The sequence below is a fragment of the Hippoglossus stenolepis genome, chromosome 1, assembly GCF_022539355.2.
Source record: "Hippoglossus stenolepis isolate QCI-W04-F060 chromosome 1, HSTE1.2, whole genome shotgun sequence".
Taxonomy (NCBI): domain Eukaryota; kingdom Metazoa; phylum Chordata; class Actinopteri; order Pleuronectiformes; family Pleuronectidae; genus Hippoglossus; species Hippoglossus stenolepis.
In genome coordinates this window covers 12,398,320-12,422,085 of record NC_061483.1, presented here as the reverse complement: position 1 = coordinate 12,422,085, position 23,766 = coordinate 12,398,320, and the positions used below count along the sequence as shown (strand labels likewise).

The window sequence follows — 23,766 nt, the reverse complement described above, 5'->3', positions numbered from 1 at the left end:
CTCAGTTGTTGCAGTTGTTTCCTACATTCACAACAATCATTTTGGCCCTTATGTGTTGTAGGTGACAATTTGACCATCAAGAATTTCACAAAAAACACTTCTATGGTATCCTTGTCTCCTGTCCCTGTTCATTTGTATGAAAACAAAGACAATCTATAGTGTTAAATAGAAGATACTCATTAGATTGTCCCATGCTGGAAAAGAGCATTGTTCTTTATAGTGTTCTGAGATCTGCCATTGTATTAGCAAATCTTAAACCTGCTATTTCTTCAACTCAAGTTGCATTGCTTAAGCTGGCAAGGTTCCACCAAGTTCAGGTACTGGGATGCAGTCCAGTGTGTCCAATCTCTTCTTTGTTCCTTTACTGAATCTGCCTTAATGCACCTAGTCCTAAATATAGGATTGGATGTGCACTCAACTTTCTGCATCCTGATCATCACACAAGTACATCTGCTGAACTGCAGAGTGCACATCATAACAAACAGCAGTCAGTGGTTTCAAATGATATGACAGTGACAGCATGTGAGTGATGCAAGAGCTGTGATGAAATGTGTTGTTTCTATTTTAGGTTCACAGGTATTTAAAACCTTCAAAGTGTTGCCAGTGTTCATCAAAACAATTTCCTCTTCTCAGGTATTTACGGTGCCTAAAGAAATAGGAAGTGATGTGAAGCGGCTTTAATGCTGGTTATATATTTTTTAAATATAGAACTGTTTTTGACCCATCAGTCTCACATAAACGGCTTTATGTAAGCCTACTTTACTATGCATTATCAAGCTGCAGTCATTAACAAAACTCTGGCTTTCCTTCTGCAGATACTCAACAGTACAGGATTTGAATCATGGGCAAAGAATGTGATCAGAACAGTATAGATGTGTTTCTATCGTTCTTTTAGTCTGCAGTGGCCCTCCCTCAACAACGTACTGATTTTCACTCACTTATTGTTAGATGTTCTGATACCGATACCAGCATTGGAAATTCCTCCGATACTGCTGAAAATGCTGGTATCAGCGAGTGCACAAATCTATGTACCGATCATACACCACATCGTACAGGTGCATTAGGTCCGCCCAGATAAAACTCCAATTTTCTTTTCTCAGAAATTAATTCTTTGCTACACTACAGGAAGTCACCGCAGCTCCAAAACAGCAATTTCGCTGTACTGCTACTGGCAAGTGCTTTTTAGAGCAGTGAAGAAGAAGTGATTTCCTATAGTGTAGTGTTTGCCAGAGCTTGTTAAAATGTCAGCAATTTAGCAATATTTCAAACTGGAAAGCCCCACAAGTAAAACAGCAACGTGTATCGTATGCAAGACTGCAGTTTTGAGGGGTGTGTGGCCAATTACAACATTAACAATAGGTCATACAGCAATGTTAGCACTCATCCCTCCAAAACAGGGTTGATAACATACAACTGTTAAAATACATGATAAAAGTTGTTATATTTTTAAATGCACTGGTATTGGCCGATATGCAAAGTCCGGGTATTGGAATCTGTATCGGGAAGGGGATACATTTATCGGAACATATCTACTTTCTACAGATACTTTTCTTTAAAGGATTTGGATTATGTTCGAAGAATGTTACCAGGACAGTTTGGATGTGTTCATGTCATAGCCTACAGTTCGCATCCCTCTGAAAACAGAGTAGTGGTGTTCACTCATTTATTGCATGTACACTTTTGAATAACAACATTGTAAAGCGTCATTACAGATTTGCAGCATTTGTACTTTGAACATTGTAATTAGTGCATTAGATGCTTTGCAGGGTGTTAGCTCTCGCTCTCGCTCTATCTCGTCAGGGTGCTTTAGAGTTCTTGCTAAGTTGTCATTAGAAGTCATTTATGTATTATCTCTCTTGTGCTCGTGAATATCGTTAGAGAATGCATGAACCCCCTCCCTATCTCTCATCTCTTGGGGGAATGGTAATTATGTTGCCAGTCGAGTGCTGGGAAAATGGCCGCTCAAACAGTAACTCATTAATTCACTATAGATTCGGCCCCACAACATGCCTATTGTGGCAAAGTCCCGAGAAGGCCTGGGAATGCTGTTGAGTGGGCTTGGTTTCTTGTTTTATGGCAACATGTGAATCTGCAGATTTGTGGTTGTGGTTCAGTGTTACGTAGTTTGGAAGATGTTGTGTAACTTGAAATTTGAAAGCCGATATATTTTTCTGCTTGGTCAAATAACTGCCTGCTCCACATTTGAACATTCAAATTTTGCTCTAATCAACATAATCATGTATAGTCTTTGGAGGAGACTATCTACATTTGTCCTTGCTGATAGTAGCTAATTTTTGCCACTGTGTACTCTGGAAACAGGCAAACATGAGCAGAGTGAAAGAACCCTATTGAATCACCCCTTTGTTTCATGTGTGTGTGTCCCTGTGTGGCTGCTAGCCCTTGTGGTACAGAGATTTTGGCCACTGTCAAACCCAGCCATAGTGTGACTTGGAAAAACGTAATTTTAAAAACCCCGATCATACAAATGTTTCTGTGTCTCAATATTTACAGACATTCCTGGAACACTTTGAACTGTACCACTTAATTTGTAGTGGTGTTTGCAATCAAAAAGATCCAAATAAAAATCTGGATCTAGTGAATTTAGATTTGGTTTCTTAAGATGACTGTTGGGCCTTGGCAGAGGTATGCACTCCACTGTAATATTCTTACATTAGATGTAATTTTATCCAAAGCTACTTACAATTAGTGGATTCAACATCTATGAGGGGCCATTTAGGGGTTCAGTATCTTGCCCAAGGACACTTCTGCATGCAGATAGGGAAGACTAAAGGACCGAGCTGCTGACATTCTGGTTGGAGAACGACCGCTCTACCCTCTCAACCACAACCGCCCCCACAAAGATCTGGATCAAGATGTACAGGGGTGTCGAAGATACTGTTTCATTTTATGGTATTAAGTTATTAAAGAATCAGTAAGACTTTCATTATTTTGGAATTTGTTAAAAAAATGTATCACAACGCATGGTAACCTTGGTCATATGTTTCCATTTGTTGTGATTGGGCCATTTACACTGCGATAACTTCACAGGAACTACAAAACTAAAAGTGAATGAATCTTTTAACCTCAAGTCCACAGTCAATGATGTAGTCACTGATACGTTTGTATTGTGTTATCTGATACTGAATTGACCCAGTCCCATTTATATCATCACATATGGTGGTTACGCTGATCTGTGGCCTTTCACTTTGTGCTCATTGTCAAGGAGATAGTAGATACGTAGTTGGGATAAAATTAAACATAGAGGGAGGTTTAGGCTGAAAGATCCCGAACATGAGGCAAGGAGAAGGTGAGAAGGGAAACTGTTGTCGGCCTTGTCTGCTTATCTGCACATTCCTGCAGAGTCTCTGTGTGTGGTGGGTGGGGTAGGGTGAGAATACTGATAGTTGAGTTTACTGTGATTGGCTGAATCCAAAAGTTCCAGTGCTGGATCTGGTTATCGTTCACAGTGCCTTGGCAAAAACAAAGTGCAAGTCTAGTGGGTGGATGTGTGCGTATTTGTGCAAAGTCTGTTTTGTATGCACGTGTCTTGATGTAGTCCATGGACTATTTCTGTCTGTTTCTGGTAACCAGAAACAACAATGAAAAACTATTTGTGTAGCCAATGTTCCTTTAAAACATTCAGTGCTTCTCCACCTCATATGCACCACATATCAGCCCACATATGTATTGATACCTACAATTCTTATTATACTAAATATAGATAGATTTGGCTCATGCAGCAATTTCCTATTTCCTAATAGAATAGAATAGCCATAGTATTACAGGATAACATATCGGTAAGTAGAGATGTATTCATGTTATTGAGCATCTGTGCCAGTGTTGGACCTTTCCTCCACCTGCACACTCCAGAGAACAAGAAAGATAAACTTTTTTCAGTCAAACATCTTCAAGTTCTTAACCATTTAACTTTTGGGAGCTTGGGCCCTCAAATCCCCAAAAAGTAAGACAAGGTTATTTGAAACTTTGAAGTTTGTGTGAAATCCCCAGCTTGAACTAAACCAATGTGAAGGATAGTGGAAAATATAGAAAGTCTGAATCCCCCCAGAAGTTACCACTCCCCTCTGTGACCTCAACACTCTGCCTGTCTCTCTAGGCAGAGAACAATTAGTGTGGTTGAGCTGGGATGACTTTGCTGCTGGATAAGCTGCACATGAGATGCTAGCCTAACCTGGCTGTATGCCTCAGCCAGTGGATAGGAGTGAACCTACTGCACTATGGTCAGTGGAAAAAAATCAGAGCCTGGACCTGAGCCAGAGACTGCGATCAAGCTTTTGCTTTATTGAATCAGAAAACATTACCTTTTTTTTTTTTCTCAGCCAAGGAGGTTATGTTTTCACCCATGTCTGTTTGTTGGTGTATCTGTTAGTAGGATTATGCAGAAACTACTAAAGCGGAAGGAATGAGACCTGGGAAGTAAAACAGGCAAAAAGTGCAAGTAGATGTGAAAAATGCAATATATCAGTGTAGACATAGACTTGCCATTTCAAGTTTTATTTTATTTGAGTATAATAGCCGATATAAAGTGGTCTTGGGTAATTAATCTCTTTGTGAACATCAACCAATAACTTCAGATACAGGGATCGGATTTCCTCTGCTTCTGATACCTAAACTTAAACACAAGTGCTCATTTTCCTTTGTCAGTAGAAACCTGTATACCTTTTTGTATGTATCTGATTAGATTAGCAATTGCTTTAAAAATCCAACAGGCATCTTTATTGTGGATTTTTCTGTGGCTGATTTTACCACAGTTCTTTGTTCGTTAACTCTCTGTACAGTGTAAGAATTTCATGTAGTCAAAGCTTGGATAAAACATTAACAGTCTATCCATCTGCTAGTTGGCAGGATGGTACAATTTAAGAGAGTTAAACATGTGTTCATCTTCCCCGCTACTTCACTATCATCCATGTCCAAAAGCTTAAACAGTATACTGTATTCTTGGTGACATGACAGTGCTCTCCAGTTCATCCATCCATCCATCCATCCATCCATCCATCCATCCATCCATCCATTTATTTGCTTTCATGAGACAGCAGCCGTAGACTACAGAAGGAAGCATGGCTCAGATTAACGTTTTAATCCAAAAGCCTGGATTATAGGTTTTGTATTTTATTCCTGCCCTGACTATTCTAGCAGTGACTCTGTGTCAGATAGTTTTCAGTCAGAGGTGTGTGAGTGTGTGTCTGAGTGTGTGTATCCTCTACGTTGTTCTGAGGACAGTCCTGGTGTTTTTTTTAACTGAGCCGTGTGACAGAGTAGAGCTGCTGTTTGAAACTAATTAACTCAAGCATATATGAGCATGCCAGCACAACGGCACATCACTGCTGACTGAGGCTCTGCATCATCGTCATCGTCATCTGCCTATTGGCTACTCGCCCTCATCTGCACACCCATGTGTGTATTCAGCCCTCTCTCCTCCCATCACAGTCATAACCTGCCCTTAAAATGGCTACAGCTGAACTCATCTGTTTAACACCGAGGTGACGCAGTTATTTTGCTGGGTTTGTTTACATGTGCACTTTACGGGGCAGTGCACACTAATTTGATAGACAGAATGTAAAGCTTACATTAGTGGCTCACATGCATGAAATGCTTGTTGTTGAGTGCCTGCCCTCCAGAAAGAGCATGTGCATGTGTCTCTAATTATGTTTTGTTTGAGTGTACTGCTGCCTCATTCTTTCCTTTGGGTCCAGTAAGAGGGGAGATATAGTTACCATGGATACAATTGCCCCAGTGATGGGACAAGCTGCTGGTACAGGGTGGTGACTCTGAAATGTTCGTCTTCACTTCTCTCATCTCCTCTCCCCTCCCCTCCCCGTCTTCCTCGCCAGCTGTTTTTGATGCAGTATTCTGACCCCTCTGCAGTACAGTGTATTTATGTTGTTAAAGGTTTTTCATGGGTCAGTGCTTGTTGTTGAGGTTGCATATGTATTTGTGTTTACAGGAGTGCCTAATAACCATGAAGAAATACTAGGTTTGATCAGTGACAATAATTTGACCTTGAACACAATTAAAACACTTTACAGTCCTTGTCTTAAATGCGAAGGCCCCTTGCCACTCCCTCCAAGGGATTTCTTAGCTTGTAGGTCGCAAGACGAGATGAGTTTTTTTTACTAGGAGGACTTTTCAATAGTGTGCACAGGGATTTTGCAGCAAGCTGAAGCTATTTCCTGCAAACAGGAAGTGGAGTGTTTTCCTGTGGGTGCCGTGGCTGCTCTTGCTTACATCCTGTCCCGGGCTATCAGAGAAGAGCAGGCACACTGACCTAAAGCTTTGTCAGGATTTTTCCTCACTCTTTTCGTCATCGAGAAAGTAACGCGTCCTGCTCACCCCTTACTCTGTATTTCTCTGTACCTCAAAATAGCCTAATGTGAATAATGAAGTGTATTCGCCGAAGGGCAGAGATGTCAGTCATGACCTATTTTTCTATCCTTTTTTTGTGTGTTATTTGCCTGATATGTCAGTTTTTCCTCAAAAAGTACCTCTTAGACTTTGCATTTGATACACCCACTGTATGAACCATTCCTTTGGTTCAGATGAAAGGGAGCAGATGAAGGGGGTTGGTGAATAATGGACCACCGGACAAGACTTTCATTGGTGAAGCATTGGTGAAGAGCTTCTAATAAGGCTGGATGATAAAGCCCAGATTAACATTTTCATATCAGTCAATATCAAAAGTTATCATGATCAGTGTTGCAATATTATTTCATTTATTTTTAAAGTCTGTTTTTTCTCCTGAGTGAATGTTGTGGTTTTAAATGATGAGCAGAGAATGACAAACACTTGATAAACACCAAAAACAAACAGAACAAATCTGTGGTGGATCAGTTATATGTTATACCTCCACACTGTGATTGAACAATGCATAAGAATTACATCGCAATATATGGGACCTTTGCTTTATTGCTATTGACAAAATTATATTGCGATAATTGTGTATATTGTTTTTTTTGCTCAGCCCTATCATCTAAACTTCCTCCCAGTTCATGACTCATAAAATATGATCTCTGTGTCACCTGCCACTTCATCACGTTCCTCATCCAGTTCATAAAGATAATTATATAATAAAAACTGAGGTAATTAGGGATGTATTCGTCTGAACATCTCTGTACTTAGTTATTATTGTGTACTAATTATCCCCAACTACAGAATGTGACGCAGGTCAGCATGTTCACGGCTATGTCTGGCTGAATGCTTTTGTTTCCCAAAAGTTCAGTGAAGCTCATCAGCTGACTCTTTTGCACAGATTCTTAAGACATTGGCAGTGTGCAGTCACTTTGTATAGATCCTCTGTAAATGTGAACAAGTTTGATGAATATGCAGAGTGAGAGGTTTGCGTTGGAGACTTGCATGCTTGACCTGACCCTATTTATCATAGCTTTCTGCAGCAGGTTATTATTGTCTATTTCAGCACTCATTTTTCCAGTCGCTTCATCAGTATGCCCCAAAGAACTGGATTAGCCTCTGCCTTTGAAGAGCCTGAGTGAGCTGTTATCATCTGGATTGGACTGTGTGCTATGGTGGGCCGGGCAGGGCCAAGTCAGGCTGGCTGTAGCTCGAACAAAGAGGCCCTGTAGTGTTCGATCATGGCTTGCGCATGTGAGTTTGTGTCTGGTTGTGTGTGTGCGTACGTGCCTGCGTGCACTGGCAAGTACACACGTGTGTGGTTTGTTTCTCAGCCCTGGGCCTTGCTGGCCAGAGCTCAAGTCTGACTAATATGGATATATAAAATACACTAGGCTGCCGTCACTTTGTGCAACATCAAACACACCATTGTTTCTCTGCGACTTCAGAGATAAAACTAGATTTACTCCAGAAAATGAGGCACACTTGAGTTCATTTTGGTCTGGTTTGTTATGTGATCTTTGGTAGTGTGTGATCTGAAATGTTCCTGTAACAAAATACTTGAACTAACCAATTAGAGTTTTTTTCTGGACAGAATATCCCTCTCTGTGGATAGCTCTTTTATGAAAGTTCCTCTTCCAAACCACATAATATTAGCTATTGAAATTCACCCATTTAAACTAAACACTTATTGTTCTGATGTATTCTAATAATTCCTAGCAATTGACATGATTATGTCACATGATTTTGCTGTGGCCAAGGCTCTATCAAATGCTCTTTTTTCAGTTTCCTCTGTGTTGCTGTCTTCTCTCTCCACTGCTTATATCTCACTCTCAATCAGTCAGCCTGTTAATTATCACTTCACATCGCAGGGATTAATTGCTATAATAATCTCATCTGAGAGACAGAGCTGTAGTCCCAGTGGAGTAAATACTCTAAGCAGCCGTTTACCCAAGTTTCCCATGCTAACCTTCTATCTGTAATAAAAGTTGCCTCGTTTTTTTTTACTGTGTTGTTTGCCTGTGTTACTTCTCTTTTCTGACAGAGCTTCGGCACATGTGTTTTAACACCTGCTTTGAAATTTAGATTAAGCTTATTTTTAATTAATATCCTGCTTAACACCTCACAGAACTATCTCACAAGCTGTCTTGGTTTGACTGAATATCTGGGATTTACTGTATATGTGGGATTTTAACTCTCACAAGCTTAACATAACTACACATTCCCCTGCTTTTGCATCATTGAAAACCATTTGAGTTGTTAAACCAATCGAGAAAAGTGTGAAAATGCCATGTTGCAAATCAGCAGTATATTAGATAAAGGATGACTCTTTCCCTCATCTACTCAAATGTTAAATAGTAATTCAATTTAGGTCAGACTATTAATCCAAATTCTCCTGATGAGACTATGACTCATACACTTGACCAATTGCCTCTTACAGGAACAAGCAGGTTTACTCCCTCATGGCTCATACGCCCTCCATGTGCTGTAAGCCCTCCCAGTAAGGTTTATGGTCAGTTTTAGACTAAGTGGAGCACAAATATGTTTAACATGGGTTTTTGAGTCATTTTTATTCTCTTGTAGCTTTTGAGTAGGGATTTAATGGTTCAGTGGTCATCATTCATTTGTTTATGAGTAAGTTAAAAGACTCGGGGCAAAATGATTAGAGACCATGATATCAGTAAGTTCCAATATTAATGGTTCTGCTCTGCTAAATTTAGGAAAAAACGTACTATTTATTACCGCTACATAAAATATATCATCCACATTTTGTAAACCGACTTTCTTTCTCATTAAGACATTTGTCTATCACGTATTTTCACTTTTCCCAATCCAGAGGAGAGATCTCTGTCTCGGATCCTGTGAGTGAGGGGCGGGGCAGCTCTCTGACACACTGCAGCGCTATGCAGCCCACACACTCACACACAAGACCTGCTCTTAGTGAAAATAGTGTAGCTAAATGTTAAACAGTGCGGTGACACTTCACTAGATGCTGACAATAAGTTGGTGGGAGGTCTTTCACATACACTCAAAGAAATGCAAAGGTTTTGACTGCCTCACAGTTACATATTTACTGTCCCGGCTCTGTTATGTATGTTTGCAGCCTGGAGCCCACACACAGAGTGAGCTCATTCTTATGAGCATGGGTTGATGATTAAACGCAACCATTAGTCAAATGATTGTTATGGGTGTGTGCCCATAAATTCACTGAAATAGTCAGAGTTTTATCCGAGCTGTCTTCATGGAACTCATAATTTGTATTTTATGTTAAGATTATGTAAGTGTTCATCGTCCAGAAGGTTTTTACCAGGAGCAATAGGCCTCTTCTTCTCCCAAACAAATGGACCCGTTGATTATATTTCGTAAAAATACTGAATAAAGCAGTTTCACATTAAGAAATCATTGGTTCTCTAATGCTCTCGGGCAAACACAGGATATCAGGAGGAGCTGGGAGAGTTTTTTAGTTTTTTTTAAGATCCAGATGTCTGATGACTAAAATCCTTGAAGGTTATAGTTATGTGCTTGTTATAAGTGATGGTTATGTGAATTGAAACGTTAAGAAAGTAATCAGCTGGAAATGTCTGGCCAATCGGCCAACAGCCAGCTCTTATGGAAAACTCTGGTTGTATAAGCAGCCTACAGCCTCGCTCCCACTGCCTCCCCCCCCTCTCTCTCCCTGCCTCTCAGTGCAACCCACAGTTCAAGGACAAGGCCACCTGCCTGCCTGACCGCCTGGTCACATGACCCTAGCACACTGTTTTTTTTCTCATGGCGTAGCCCTTCTCTGTCTGCCTGGACGGCGGGATGGATGAATGGATGAATGGATGGATGAATGTATCACAAAACACTTTGGAGGAATAGATGTGTTTGGGAATGTCGGGGGGAAGCCATGGTTAAATGGGTCAGGTCCCTTCACACAATAGTCGCATTACTGTGGGAGTTGTACGGGCAAATAGGGAGGGAGAGAGAGGGGGACACCGAAGCCCTCTCCGCCAATTATGGACATAAATAACATCCACACAGAGCTGCCATGGAAATTAGGGTCATAGGGTTAACTGTGTATTCTGGAGGTGAAGGCCAACTGATTCATTGTCATACAGTGCAGAGGAGTGAAAGGGAAGGACTGAAGCACAAACGCAGATTAGGAGACCTACAGTTAATGCAGGTGAGGTGTTCACTGAGTCACCTGTAAACACTAACATACCTCTGCCCTCACAGTCCACTGAGCTGCAGTTCCCTGTTGGCCAACACTCTAGACTTAACTGGGCAATTGAATAGATGATAAGTAAAAATAAAAATAAAACCCCAGCAAATTCTTGTATTTGAGAAGCTGGAACAATCAAATCTATGTTTTTTTTCTTGAAAAATTCCTCAAGTGATTCTCAGTTTATCAGAGAAGTTGCCAGTTAATGTTGTGTTGATCAACCAATTGAATAATCAACTCATAGTTATATGTTGAAATTGCGACCTGGCCCTTTGCTGTGTCTTCCCCCATTTTCACGCATACAGTCATGTCAATAAAGGTGAAATTCCCGTCTTTGAAACAACTGAACTGTCTTTGACACCTTGCAGCTATAAACACAAACAAAACCTATGATCTCTTTTCATCTTATCTAGATCCAGTATCCGTCCTCCATTTTTGCTTTGTGTTGTTGTGTCTTTTTCTCAACATGTCAACACACAGACAGACACTCTCACCAGCTGGCTGTTGGTCTGTCTCCTCATCATAGGCACTTGGCAGCTCTGCAGCACGAAGTGTCTGTAAACTGTATATTTAGGATAAGTGAAGGTGCTGACAGTAATGACCACGGTGATGTTAAAGATGATGGGTGAGAGGGTTTGGGGATTAGGTGATGATAAAGGGGTGAGGGAGTGAGATGGTCGCGATGATAGGGTGGACAGATGACATGGTATGTTATTTTAAAAAGCTGATTATAGAAGGTGCACTAAATGAGCACCCTGCCATGTGTGTCAGTGTTTATGTCTTTCCTTCTCCTGCCACATTAGACTGAGCTCAGCACTCTGCTGCAGACAGCTGTACCATCAGTGCCTGCAGGCAGACACACAGGACAGCAGCAGCAGTGGTGCATCATCAGTCGGAGGGAAGCTGCAATTTAAAGCTGGAGATGAAGCAGTGTGGGGGGTTAAAAAAAAACAGCTTTGAGACACAAATTGAGCAGTGTCTGTTTAAACTAATGACTAATAATAAACTAATAATATCTTTATCACATTCATACATTTACAAATGAAGAGTTTTCTGACATTTACTGTGCTTCATACGGCGAAACCAGCAATAGCCAATTAAAGACATTGACGTTGAACAATTCTTGATAAATCGTGCATAAAGAGAAACCTGTATGATGTAACTGCATTAGAGAATGAGTGTGAGCAATATTTGTATCAGAGGAGCAACTAAATACTGTCTTTGCTTCAGCTTTCTCTGGTGACCCAGCCAGAAATGATATAGTAACGTTCCCCCAATCTTTGCAGCCTCAGTCAGCCACTGCCAGCTGTTTACTTGTGCTGCTTTCAGTCATAATCTTTTCACATGAAGACATTTCCAACTCCAGGACTTGGTCATGCAAATAAGCAACCATGTTTGTGTTACCGGTAGACAAAGACCAACTCTGCCCACTGAGCAGTAGATTGAGGCAGTGGGTGTACATGTCTTTTTTAGATAAGGGATGCACCGATCTGAGTCTGATATCTGTCAGAGTCAAATTGTTGGCTTAGGGTTAGTCGAGTCATCTACTCGTTGTGCTTGTGTATATTAGCATCATGCATGAGCAGTGTGCCGGTAGACCCATACATTTTGCCTGAAGCAGAGTTGAGTGAACTTAAAGCAAAAGGTCAGCACTGAAGTTAAAAGGTTTTTATGCTTTTTACTGAGTTATCACTGTTGATTTTTTTTTTTTCAAGCTTACAAAGATTTGAATCTGTTGCAGAATTATTACAGTTCATTTACACGTGAACATGTATCTAATAAACTGATGTTTGATTACTGATCCTTTCCCTCTTGTGTTGCAGAGTGCAGCGATGGAGGAAACAGTAATATGGGAACAGCACACAGTGACCCTTCACAGGGTAAGTTTTTACATCTCTTTAATACACTCCCCTGTCTCTCCGGCTATCCTGTTGTATGTCTTGTGTTTTCTTCACTTTTTCCTCATTGTTCCCCTCGGTCCTCTGCTCATCTATCTGTCTTCTGTCACGGTACTGAGCGGGCCAGCTGTAGCGGCAGGATGTGTGGTCATGAAACAATAGTCCGTGAGCGCAGATGGCAGGAAACAATGCTAAGGAAGACAGAAATCAGCATTCACTTCCTTACTACTTCATTTCACTTCCTTCCTGTTGGCAACATATTCTTCTCCTTCACATAACTCCAGGAAAAGTGGGAGATGAGACTTTTAGGCTGTTTTGCGTTTTTGTCCTTTTGTATTGTCACATTTAATTATGATAAATTGTACCTCCTTAATTCACAAGCAAATTTAAGGTTGATGATTATCTCTGACTACCCTCTGACACATTATCAGCATCATGAGGTTAGCCATCAAAGTATTGTGTGAAGCACTTTGTAACCTCGTTGAGATAAGTGCTATACAAACAAAGTTATTATTATTATTATTATTATTATTATTCAACGGCCTAATACCTTGCTATGAGACCGTAAACTCTACTTATTTGATGCTGTTGTGTCGTGTAGAGCACCTGTCTAGACTGGCTTGCTTGCTGTAATCTAATTAGTGAGCGGCTTTATTGAGGCTGAAGGAGCAGCCCAGTGTGGCCTGCGGTTCTCAGACTTACAGCTCTCCTGTGTTGTTGTGGTTGTAAGATTATCCATTTCGATCACATGGCCTGCTCCCTTGGTGCTGGCTTTTGCGCTGGCAAAAACACAGCAGTCCTCTAACCCTCCACTGAAACCTCATGGAAAAATCAGCTAAATAACATGCAAATGTATGGTTTTGTTGCTGTCTATGGCAAATGCACCAGTTCTGTAAACCCCCCCCTTAACACAACATATTACTTTCCTTTTCAATGATAATTAGCTTGCAGAGAGTCAGAAATTGTGTTTACAGCAAACCCACACGTGTCAAATATATCTGCCATGTATTTCTGTGTGTGCAGGCCCCAGGATTTGGGTTTGGCATTGCCATCTCAGGTGGCCGAGACAACCCTCATTTCCAGAGTGGAGAAACATCCATTGTGATATCTGATGTGTTAAAAGGAGGTCCTGCAGAGGGACTTCTACAGTAAGTGTCTGAATATATTGCAATAGTTTTTATTTGATAATTATGTAATATCCCTGTTCCATTTTAGTCTTTACAGATAGTAACTATACTTACAACCTAGAAATGTTAATGCATTGCTTTTTTTTCTTTCTCAGAGAAAATGACCGTGTGGTGATGGTCAATGCTGTCTCTATGGACAACGTAGAGCATGCCTACGCTGTGCAGCAACTCCGCAAGAGTGGCAAAAATGCAAAGATAGTAAGTTCAACATCTACCTGATTTAGGGTGAAATGTTATTACAGAGACCCCTGATGTTAGACAGCATGATTTTGGAATTGCATTGATTCACCTTCAATTCCTTTTTTCACAGAATGTTTTTGCAACATTAACAATATTGAAAGTCTGAGTCAAAAATTTTATGTTCATCTTTTAAAATACTTTGTCTCTGTTTTCAAGACTATCCGTAGGAAAAGGAAAGTACAAATCCCTGTTTCGCGGCCAGGAGACAGGGAGACAATGTCAGAGCATGAGGAAGAGGACAGTGATGACGAGGATGACTATGAGCACCACAGTGGTCGTGGTGGCCAAAGTGCCTATGGAGGAGCAAGTGGAGGCACAGCCAGGCGTGAGCGCAGCAACAGCGGCAGACGGGATCGCAGTCCCTCGCGGGAGAGGAGCGTCTCACCGCGCTCTGACCGCCGTTCACAAGTCTCGTCTGCTCCTCCCAAGCCAGCCAAGGTCACCCTCGTCAAGTCCCGCAAAAACGAAGGTGGGCAACACAATTATGACTGTAAATGCTGTACAGTAAAACTCAATTTACATAAAACTAAATTAATACTATGACTATAAAACACAGAAAAATATTATTTACATAAATGACGTATTCTTGAGTTGCTCATCTTTAATAGAACTTGAAGAAAAGTGCAAACAGTGTCATCAGAAATCCAGACTAGATAATCTTATTTGCAAAGAACTAAGTGAGGGTTAGATTGATAGGCTCTAATATAATTTTTAATGATTATTACCTCTGAAAGCAGAATATGGACTCCGATTGGCCAGCCACATCTTTGTGAAGGACATCTCTCCCGAAAGCCTTGCTGCCAGAGATGGAAATATCCAGGAGGGAGATGTTGTACTCAAGGTGAGAGAAAAACACGAGAGTTTTTGAGTAAGACATGTGCATTCAAATGGGAAAAACACAAGTAATGGGAATGTAAATTGATAAATGTTATAGAAGGAGTGAGTGGGATGGAAGAAGTATCAGGTATTTTTTTTACTGACCGTGTTCACTAGTCTGCTGGGTTAATCTGTGAGCGGCTGAAAGTGTCACACAGAGTGAGGTCATACATCATTAATATGCAGGCTCACCAGCAGGAATACCACACATTCCATTATTCGTCAGAATTTGTATCCAGTCAGTTTCTGAGGAGAAAAAAAAAAATCCTCTTTCATTTTAAAGAGATGCATTTAAACTCTAATTGAGTGTATCAATCGTTCTGAAAAGAGGCTGAGACGGGTTCAAGTTGAAATTCGATTTCAGTACAAGGAACAATTGAAACGAATACTTAGATTAAACTTTTGCTTTATAAACTGTATATGATACAATACAACTTCTGTGTCTCTGATAGTCTAATTACATGAAACAATTTTAATCTTGTTTGTAGCCTCCTCTTCTACTCTTTATTAATGGAATAATAATTGTTAATCTGCGGTAGAACGAAGGCTTTTCACAATTCCTCCTTTCCCCGTGCTCATCTAATAGTTTGCGCATTTGTGGCTTTACAGCAAAAATCTGCAGAGATGATAACTTGTCTATTCAGGTCTTGTGCTGACCAGCCTCTCTTCCTCTGACAGATCAATGGCACGGTCACAGAGAACCTGTCACTGATAGATGCCAAGAAGCTGATTGAAAGGTCAAAGGGCAAGTTGAAGATGGTGGTGCAGAGAGATGAACGTGCCACGCTGCTCAACATCCCAGATCTCGATGACAGTATCCCATCAGCTAATAATTCAGACAGAGATGGTGAGACAACAAACATGGAGCAGTGCTTTATTGTTGATGCAGCTGAGATCTAATCGCTCAAGTGTCTCTTTTTTACAAATAACAGATCTATTTTTAAACACCAAGAAGAGATGATTTAAATCACAGCTGATATAAAATGAAACATTTCTTGTCATTTTAAGTCTACCATGATTTACATCATTGATTAAATGATAACACATTTAATGTCAATTTCACAGATATTTCAGAAATACATTCACTGACATCAGATCATTCCAATCGATCCCTCGGGCGAGGTAGTCGATCACGTTCGCCCGACAGGCCTGATGCATCGGACCATCTCCGTCACTCACCTCGGCAGATCAGCAATGGCAGGTAAGGGACGTGCACACGCACACACATACAAGTGTGTGATGGGACTGCAAATCTGGTGGCGGGACACCTGTCACGCATGCCACAGTCATACATCCATACTCCCACGACTGCAGCATCATATATCATGTTCACACCCACAGGTTGGTTGATGCTGTGTAAGCACCTTGCACCACTAATGCATAAATCAATAGATAAAGACATGGCATGCATAAAGCATCACACTCCCTCTGGAGCCATCACTGAGTTCCAATAATGCTTTGCTCAGGAAGGGCCGAGGACGAGAGGACGGATTGATCCATTTTGTGCTGGAATAAGGGCGTGTTCTGAAAAATATGCTAAAATCAAGCAAAGCTGGGTTTGTTTAATGCAAATGTTACTGTTGTTACAATTTCTCTATTAAATAACCTTTTCTTATCTTTCAATTCATCTAAATGTCCATGCTCTCTCTTTGTTCTCCTGTTTTCTCACTGCCAGTTGGAGATTTCAGTAAGTCGTCTTTGTTGTAGTTTAGAGGTACATAGATTCCTGTAGCTGACAAACACGTAGATGGCAAAATAGAGTTAGAGGAATACATTAACGTGATTGTAGTGTCTCTGTCTGTGTGGAGTGTGTGCAGCACGAGCAATGTAAGCAAGGCCGAGATAGTAATCTCAGTCGAATGGGACAAGACGAGTGCCTGTATCTTGCAGACTTGAATCAAAGAGAACGTGTCTCTTTTGGGAACAGACCTATGCTAATTCTGTCATTTGGTGCAGTGAGAAAAGACAGAGGGTACGTTGCTTGTTTCTCTAAATAGTTCACTGTAAATACTATATCAAATACTGTTTGATACTGTGAAGTAGAGGTGGTTATTAAATCATGGGCTTGAATCTCATGCTGCCTTCAAGCACTTTTCTGGATTTAACTTCACGTTCTGGATTTAACTCTCCAAGTCTTTGATAACCAGACCTCCTTTTCATCATGTTTGTATGGGCTTTCATGCTCCAGACACAAAAACTGCTACAGAGAAGATGTGGCCAAATAGAAAAATAAGCAGAGGTGCTAATTATGAGGCATATACTTCAAACTTATCTATAATCAAATTTCACCACACTTCTATATTCTTGGTGAGTTAAAGGTCTGGCTATGTGAGATATGAGTGTCAAATGTCTCATTTGAACGGGATACACAAAACTTAAATTTAGCTGAAAACCAGTAACCTCATGGAGACGTTACTTGATTTTCAGACCCCACACACCCTGTTGTTGCTCAGAATGCTGCTGCTAATTTAGCTGTCTTACTAGATGACCTGTCAGTCATGTAGTGTGAATAGATAGACTACCACTTGACTAGATGAACAGACTGCAGAGTAACCATACTTGTCTCAATGCAGGACGAGAGCAGGTTCGCTCTTGCACAGATTACTTCCAATGTAAGTGAATGCATCCTTCTGACAACAGGCCAGTATTTGTTTGTTTTGATAATTTAGCTCTAATGTTTATTGCTCCTTTTATTTATCTGAAAGTAGAAGGTCAAAATGTATGAAAATCTTGTTTAACGTTGAACACTTTGAGTGATTTAATATGAAAAGCACCCAGATGGAGTTACACCTATTTCACATGGACGGTGTGTGGTTGAAGAAGTTTAACTGAGGAAATCACAGTCTTGATGCACCAGACAGTGATTTAAGGGAATATTGTTATCTCCCAGTTTGGGAGGGGAAAAAGGAATTTGACATACTTCCCACAGAGCTTTTCCCCGAGCCACATGGTTCGCTTAACCTGATTGGCTGTAGGGCTTAGAGGCATTCTTTTCCCGGGGACATAACGCTGCTCCATAATGCTGAATACAACAGATCATCAAATACGCTCTTCATCACAAAGTGTCTCTCAGTGAGCATGAGTGTAGTTTTTGCACAGGGCAGAAGGCTCTCTGTGATGTCCTTCAAGGAATACTTAAAATCCACTTACTAAGCATCATGGTTCAACTTACAGATACATTTGTGTGAGTAACTTTTTATGTCTTTCAGCTTTTGTTAATTATATGTTTAAATATTTTATTATTAGAGTTTTTTCCTGTTGGAACATCTAGTCGGCTTTATGCTGTACATATGTTGAAGCTTGTGGGTGGAGATTAAAAACACTGGGACTGATAGACTCTGGTGTGGCAGTGTTATGTTATATATTTGTCATTGTTTGTTGATCCTCATGCAGCCACATCTCTCCCTCTCCCTCACTGACTTGTGCTCTCTCGTCCGTACCTGTAACAATGTCTTAGGTAGGGAATTGAACAAAGGCTTCTGTCAAATGGTGTTTGTCAGCATGAAGCCTTTTTTAGCACCATCCTGCTGCAAGGAACAGCAGATTTAGGCCACAACAGTCTCTCTCTCTCTCTCTCTCTCTCTCTCTCTCTCTCTCTCTCTCTCTCTCTCTCTCTCTCTCTCTCTCTCTCTCTCTCTCTCTCTCTCTCTCTCTCTCTCTCTCTCTCTCTGCCGTTCTGTCTCTCTCTCTCTCTGCCGTTCTGTCTGTCCCTTGCTCTTGCTCTGTTTCTCTCCCTCCTTTCTCCCCCCTTGTGTCACACTCTTTTCTCATTCATCCATTACAAACACAGACACAAACCCACGCTGTCTCTTTCTCTCTGGCATTACAATTCTGTTATTTATCCTCTGGCAGCAGCTGTCATTTACCCTTCTTTCTCGACAACACACTCCCACACGGGTCTTGCTGAGGCTGATGCTGCTGACATATAACATTGCCCAGATCAGATTTGTGTGTTTCTGTGGTTAGAGCAGCTGGACAAATTCAGAGGCAGCAGTATTTCTCAAAAGAGAGTAAATGGCTTTACATTCACCTACATACGTCTTTGCTGTACATTGTATATTTTCATACTATTCAAGCTAAAATAAAAGAATGGGACATGTTTCTGTAGTGTGAGCTAGTGGTACAGCCTGCACCTTCACATTCTTCTACAAAAGCTTCTGAATACAGCTCAAGTACTGTGCCAGCAGGCAGTCATGTGATCACACTGGAATTCAACCATTGTTTTAAGCAGCAGTCCTTTCTACTCTGTTGGACACAGCCCACCAGACTCATGGACACACACACACACACACACACACACACACACACACACACACACACACACACACACACACACACACACACACACACACACACACACACACATAGTTTTACAGTTTTACCCTGTTTATTTTATCCAGGTTAAACAGGAACTTGTGCTGAAAACTATCATGACTCTAGAGTTTATGTTGGGAGACTCTGTCTCTTTTCTTTCACTGCTTGTGCTTTCATTGGAAAGATTACTGTACGCTCAACAAAATGGGAGTTCACATCAATCTTGTAATCTGGAAATTAAAACAATTTAAATTATTTCTGCTCCAATGGAATTTACAGTGTTGCTAGTTTCTGGTCCGGAATCTGTTTTCTTATTGACATTCTGCATATACCAGACAATTAATAAAAAAGATTTAAAAGAAAGAGAAGAAGAAACTCAATGTACATTGTCTTCAACAGAGCCGCGCATCCTTCCTTAATTGCTTGTTGCATTGTTATCCAGCTTTCTGTCCATGTGCCCTTATTAAAATAGTTCATGGTCCATTTCATTTCAGCAAAGATGTGGCACTGTGTCATTGAACGGATGCATTAATGTAAATTGTCGGCTATAAACTGTCATTGTTTACAGCATTGCAGGTCCACTCTCACTGAATTGTGTGCATTGCTATGGTTTATTTCAGCCATCGAAGTCGAGATGAGGAGCGTGGATCCAAACCAGGGTCCATGTCCACACCGGTGAAAAGCTCTGATGATGGAGTTTTATCACAGGCCAGTGACCAGGCCAGTTCCAGAGATGAGAAATCGTTACCCCCGCTGCCTGGTACGGACCCTCCGCTCACTATCATGAGGGATGAGTGCAACTTTGACCACATTGCATATTTCCCCATCTTATAGTAGTATAGACAAAGTGAGATCCAAAGTCAGAGATCAGATAAACCTTTTATCCTAAGCTCCATTACTGTTTTAAGGCAGTTAAAAGCACAATCTCAACTGTTTTTTGTTGTGTAATATCTAAACAACACATCCTCATAAAAAAAAAAAGACTTCACTCTGTCAACATCTAGGGAAAAAATCTGTATGTCACAAAAAATACCCTTAAACCTAATGCAGTTCAGCACAGTGTATACAGGTTTTCTTAGAATTAAGTATGTTATTCTGATTTCTGTGTTTTGAATTTGTGGCAGAACCAAAACCAGTGTATGCACAGCCTGGTCAGCCTGACGTGGACCTGCCCGTCAGCCCCTCTGATGCCCCTGTACCCAGCGCCGCTCATGATGAGAGTATTCTCAGGTAAATATCTAAGAGGCAAAGCACCTCACAGTATTGAGTGCAAATTATAATCATGTTAATAATAAGTGAACTCGATAATTCAGTGGCCTGGCATCAAATGCGAATTGGTCTGATTTGTGAAAGCAAATAAATCTGAGCTTACTGATTGGTCTGGTTTCCAGGTTTGAAAATGAACCTGCCTGCCAAATGCTTAGTTCTATAAATTGAGTTAAAGAAAGGTCAAGAGATTTTGGTCGGCTTTTGTTACGTCTTTTTCTGCTTGCTTGAGTAATTTTCTGTGTCTCTTTTTAAATCAATGATGTGCTGATATTTTTGCTCAAATATGTCCATCCACTTGTGTTGTTCTGCAGGCCAAGTATGAAGCTGGTTAAGTTCAAGAAAGGAGAGAGTGTCGGGCTGCGGTTAGCAGGAGGGAACGATGTGGGGATTTTTGTGGCAGGAGTTTTGGAAGACAGTCCTGCTGCCAAGGAGGGACTGGAGGAGGGCGACCAGATTCTCAGGGTATGTTTCACTCCATGTCTTTAACAACACGACTGTTATTTACTCTCTGGAGTTACTTGAACTAACATGATTTTTTTAATCCGAGAATTCAGCTACATTTTCCTGGAGAAAGAGAAAATATTGCAATTTGATGTTCGGTTTGAAGTTTGTTTTCACAGCTGAATCCGACTATTTATAAACTGGTCTAAGAACTGTCCTCTTCTACAACCGAGGGCCTTCTTTTACTGCACAATCAAAATGCTCTAAGAAAAGCAACTCCTTGGGCGACATTATCATACATCTCTTGTAGCAGCTGGATGAGGGTGTAAAGGGAATGTTGCTGCATGAAAACCCAGGTTCTACACTAACCAGGAGTTTGTAAATGTGTTCTCTAAGTCGCATGCAGATATATAGATTGACTGTCGCTCGTCAGCCTGATTCCAGAGTGCTGTCCTTGAAAAGCCGTTTTTAAGTATTGTTTTCTTCTTTAGTACATTGCTATTTTTTTTCATGTCACATGGGTGAAAGTGGGAAGAACATCTGGTGTTTTTGTCAAAATAGACAAGCCATAACTGCCCACACTAACTTAGATCATCAGTGTTGAAACTGTGTGATCCCATGGACATAATACATTTGGTTCTGTGTACAGAGATCTTGGGGGATACAGTACAATGTATCTGTCAGTCTGTGAGTCATTCCCAGGCCGTGCCTCGTGTCAAAACACCCCTTGTTTCCAATGTGAAAACACAATAGAAGTCATTCTATCATTCTGCACTTAGAACAGTTGACTGTCTGTTTCATTGAATACTAGTGTAACATTGTTGCTGGGATGATGGAAACCCTCTTGATGTCAGTGTTGGAATCATTCTGACATGTTTATACAACAGCCAAGGATTACACCTGCTGTAACTGAAGGGATCTGTCCCTCAGAGGCTGGACGTACCACTTATTCTCCCCATGACATTAACAAACTACAATGGCTCTCAGTAGAGGCGAGACCTCCACCAAGGCCCAGCAGTCCCCTTATGAAACCTTGTTTAAACTCACTTGATCCAGGCTTTTATTTGTATCTGCACCAAATAGCACTGTTCAAAAATATCACCCCAACTTTTTTGTAACAAAATTGAATCAATTCTTCCTCAGGTCATGGCCCACCCCTCCACAGTTTTTCCATGGAAATCGCTTAAGAAGTTTTGGGGTAATCCTGCTAACTAACAAACAAACGTAACCTCCTTCATGGAGGTCATTGCATTTATCTGATATACAAAGATATGCATTACCTTATTTCTTTATAAATACAAAAGCTTTTTACCCCCCCAAAAGTCGATCTTGTTGTGCCTGTGTTCTTCCCTCTGTACAAACACATCTCAGAGACTTCCAGGACATTGTTTTCCATGTTTAAGCTGCTTCCCTTTGGTCATGGTGTGCTTGTGGAGATAAAGACGTCAAGCCCTCCTGTTTCTGGGAAGGATAAAGGTGTCTTTCAGAGGTTCTGTGACTCAGCCCATGTGTTTCTACTTCCCCTGCTGCCCCTCAAGCAGAGTCAATAAACAGCAGTTATTGTGTTTGGGATAGCAGCAGGAGGCGAGGTGGAGTTTGCTAGGTTGTAGGCAGAATACGTCTCCCTGCTTCTGTTGAGGAACCATTTTTCCTCTGTCTCTCTTTATCAGAGAGAAATGCGGTAGCACCCTAGAGTTTGTTTTGGTTATTGTGGTTGTTGTTTTTTCCTGTATTTAGTTATTTGATAAGAACAAAAATTAAGTTGGTAAAAAAACTGAAGATAAAAACACTGTCATCCAGTTTTAAGTATTTAAACTATATATATATATATATGCTATTAAGCATGGCGTGTCTAACTTGCTGTTTTGTCTGATAGTCTTAATTTCTTTTACCTCTACTCTTTGGCATGTGCAGGTGAACAACGTGGACTTTGCCAACATCATCCGAGAGGAAGCCGTGCTGTTTTTGCTGGATCTCCCAAAAGGAGAAGAAGTAACTATTCTCGCTCAAAAGAAAAAGGATGGTGAGTGACGGCCTTGCAAAGTCCTCTGTCAGCAGATCAAACGCATCAGGATTCAAAACCAGCTCATTTGAAAAGTTGCTGTCTTGAACTCTGTTTTCCTTTTCTGCTTTTTCCCCAGTGTATCGAAGGATAGTGGAATCAGATGTGGGCGACTCCTTCTACATTCGGACACATTTTGAATATGAGAAAGAGTCACCGTATGGCCTGAGCTTCAACAAGGGCGAGGTGTTCCGTGTTGTAGACACGCTCTACAACGGAAAACTGGGTTCTTGGCTCGCTATCCGGATTGGCAAGAACCATCAGGAAGTGGAAAGGGGCATCATCCCAAACAAGAATAGGTAAAAGTTTCAGGACACACCTTTTATACCTGTATAGCTTGTTCTGGCACTTTATGAATGGGCAGGCGTGGAGGCAAAGTCACTGAGCACTAACTCACAGCACATAGACCTTCATCATAATATGATGATTCAGTACTCGGTTGATCTCAGAGTAGGAAGGACTTACTTGTATATCAAAAATTTTGACTCAGAAAAATTTCCAGTTCCGGGTCAGTGTTTTATATTCTAGAAGTGTTCTTAAAGTGTGATATATTGAACACATCCCATGTGTCAGGTAAATGGTCTACAAGTATTTACTATGTGAGTTTTGCAAGGACTTTCTGAGGCCTGTGTGCCTGAGGATGTGAAGTACACTGTACATCATCATCTAGCAAACAGCATTGTTTTATCAGACCTGTCTGAGTAGCCTTGAACATGCTCCAGCAGTGTTTACACAGAGATTCCTCACTGTCCCGCTGACAGAGAAGACGGAGCATGCGTTTTTATCACATACATTAATCACTATGAAATACTGTATATCTCAGCCAAGTTAAACCTTTCCCGCTTGATATTCTTTCATGTCATGAAACCATGAAATCACACTGAGACTTCTGTAATATTTGAAAATATTTAA

The 23,766-nt window shown here is 40.9% G+C and overlaps 1 protein-coding gene across 13 annotated transcripts in view; it reads left to right on the top strand.

The window, feature by feature from the left end:
* Nucleotides 1–23,766, top strand: part of tjp1a (tight junction protein 1a) — a 102,700-nt gene that overhangs the window by 59,631 nt on the left and 19,303 nt on the right. For 6 of the 13 annotated variants that reach the window (XM_035168611.2, XM_035169173.2, XM_035168936.2 and 3 more), the window contains 14 exons: nucleotides 12,391–12,447; nucleotides 13,489–13,613; nucleotides 13,748–13,850; nucleotides 14,049–14,361; nucleotides 14,627–14,733; nucleotides 15,447–15,615; nucleotides 15,834–15,969; nucleotides 16,444–16,455; nucleotides 17,342–17,380; nucleotides 19,703–19,842; nucleotides 20,207–20,312; nucleotides 20,663–20,813; nucleotides 22,707–22,815; nucleotides 22,934–23,153. In XM_035168611.2, the coding sequence (XP_035024502.1) occupies nucleotides 12,391–12,447; nucleotides 13,489–13,613; nucleotides 13,748–13,850; nucleotides 14,049–14,361; nucleotides 14,627–14,733; nucleotides 15,447–15,615; nucleotides 15,834–15,969; nucleotides 16,444–16,455; nucleotides 17,342–17,380; nucleotides 19,703–19,842; nucleotides 20,207–20,312; nucleotides 20,663–20,813; nucleotides 22,707–22,815; nucleotides 22,934–23,153 (1,787 nt within the window). The remainder of the gene's footprint in view (nucleotides 1–12,390; nucleotides 12,448–13,488; nucleotides 13,614–13,747; nucleotides 13,851–14,048; nucleotides 14,362–14,626; nucleotides 14,734–15,446; nucleotides 15,616–15,833; nucleotides 15,970–16,443; nucleotides 16,456–17,341; nucleotides 17,381–19,702; nucleotides 19,843–20,206; nucleotides 20,313–20,662; nucleotides 20,814–22,706; nucleotides 22,816–22,933; nucleotides 23,154–23,766) is intronic. The other 7 variants (XM_035169378.2, XM_035169293.2, XM_035169097.2 and 4 more) reach the window with 3 other exon arrangements.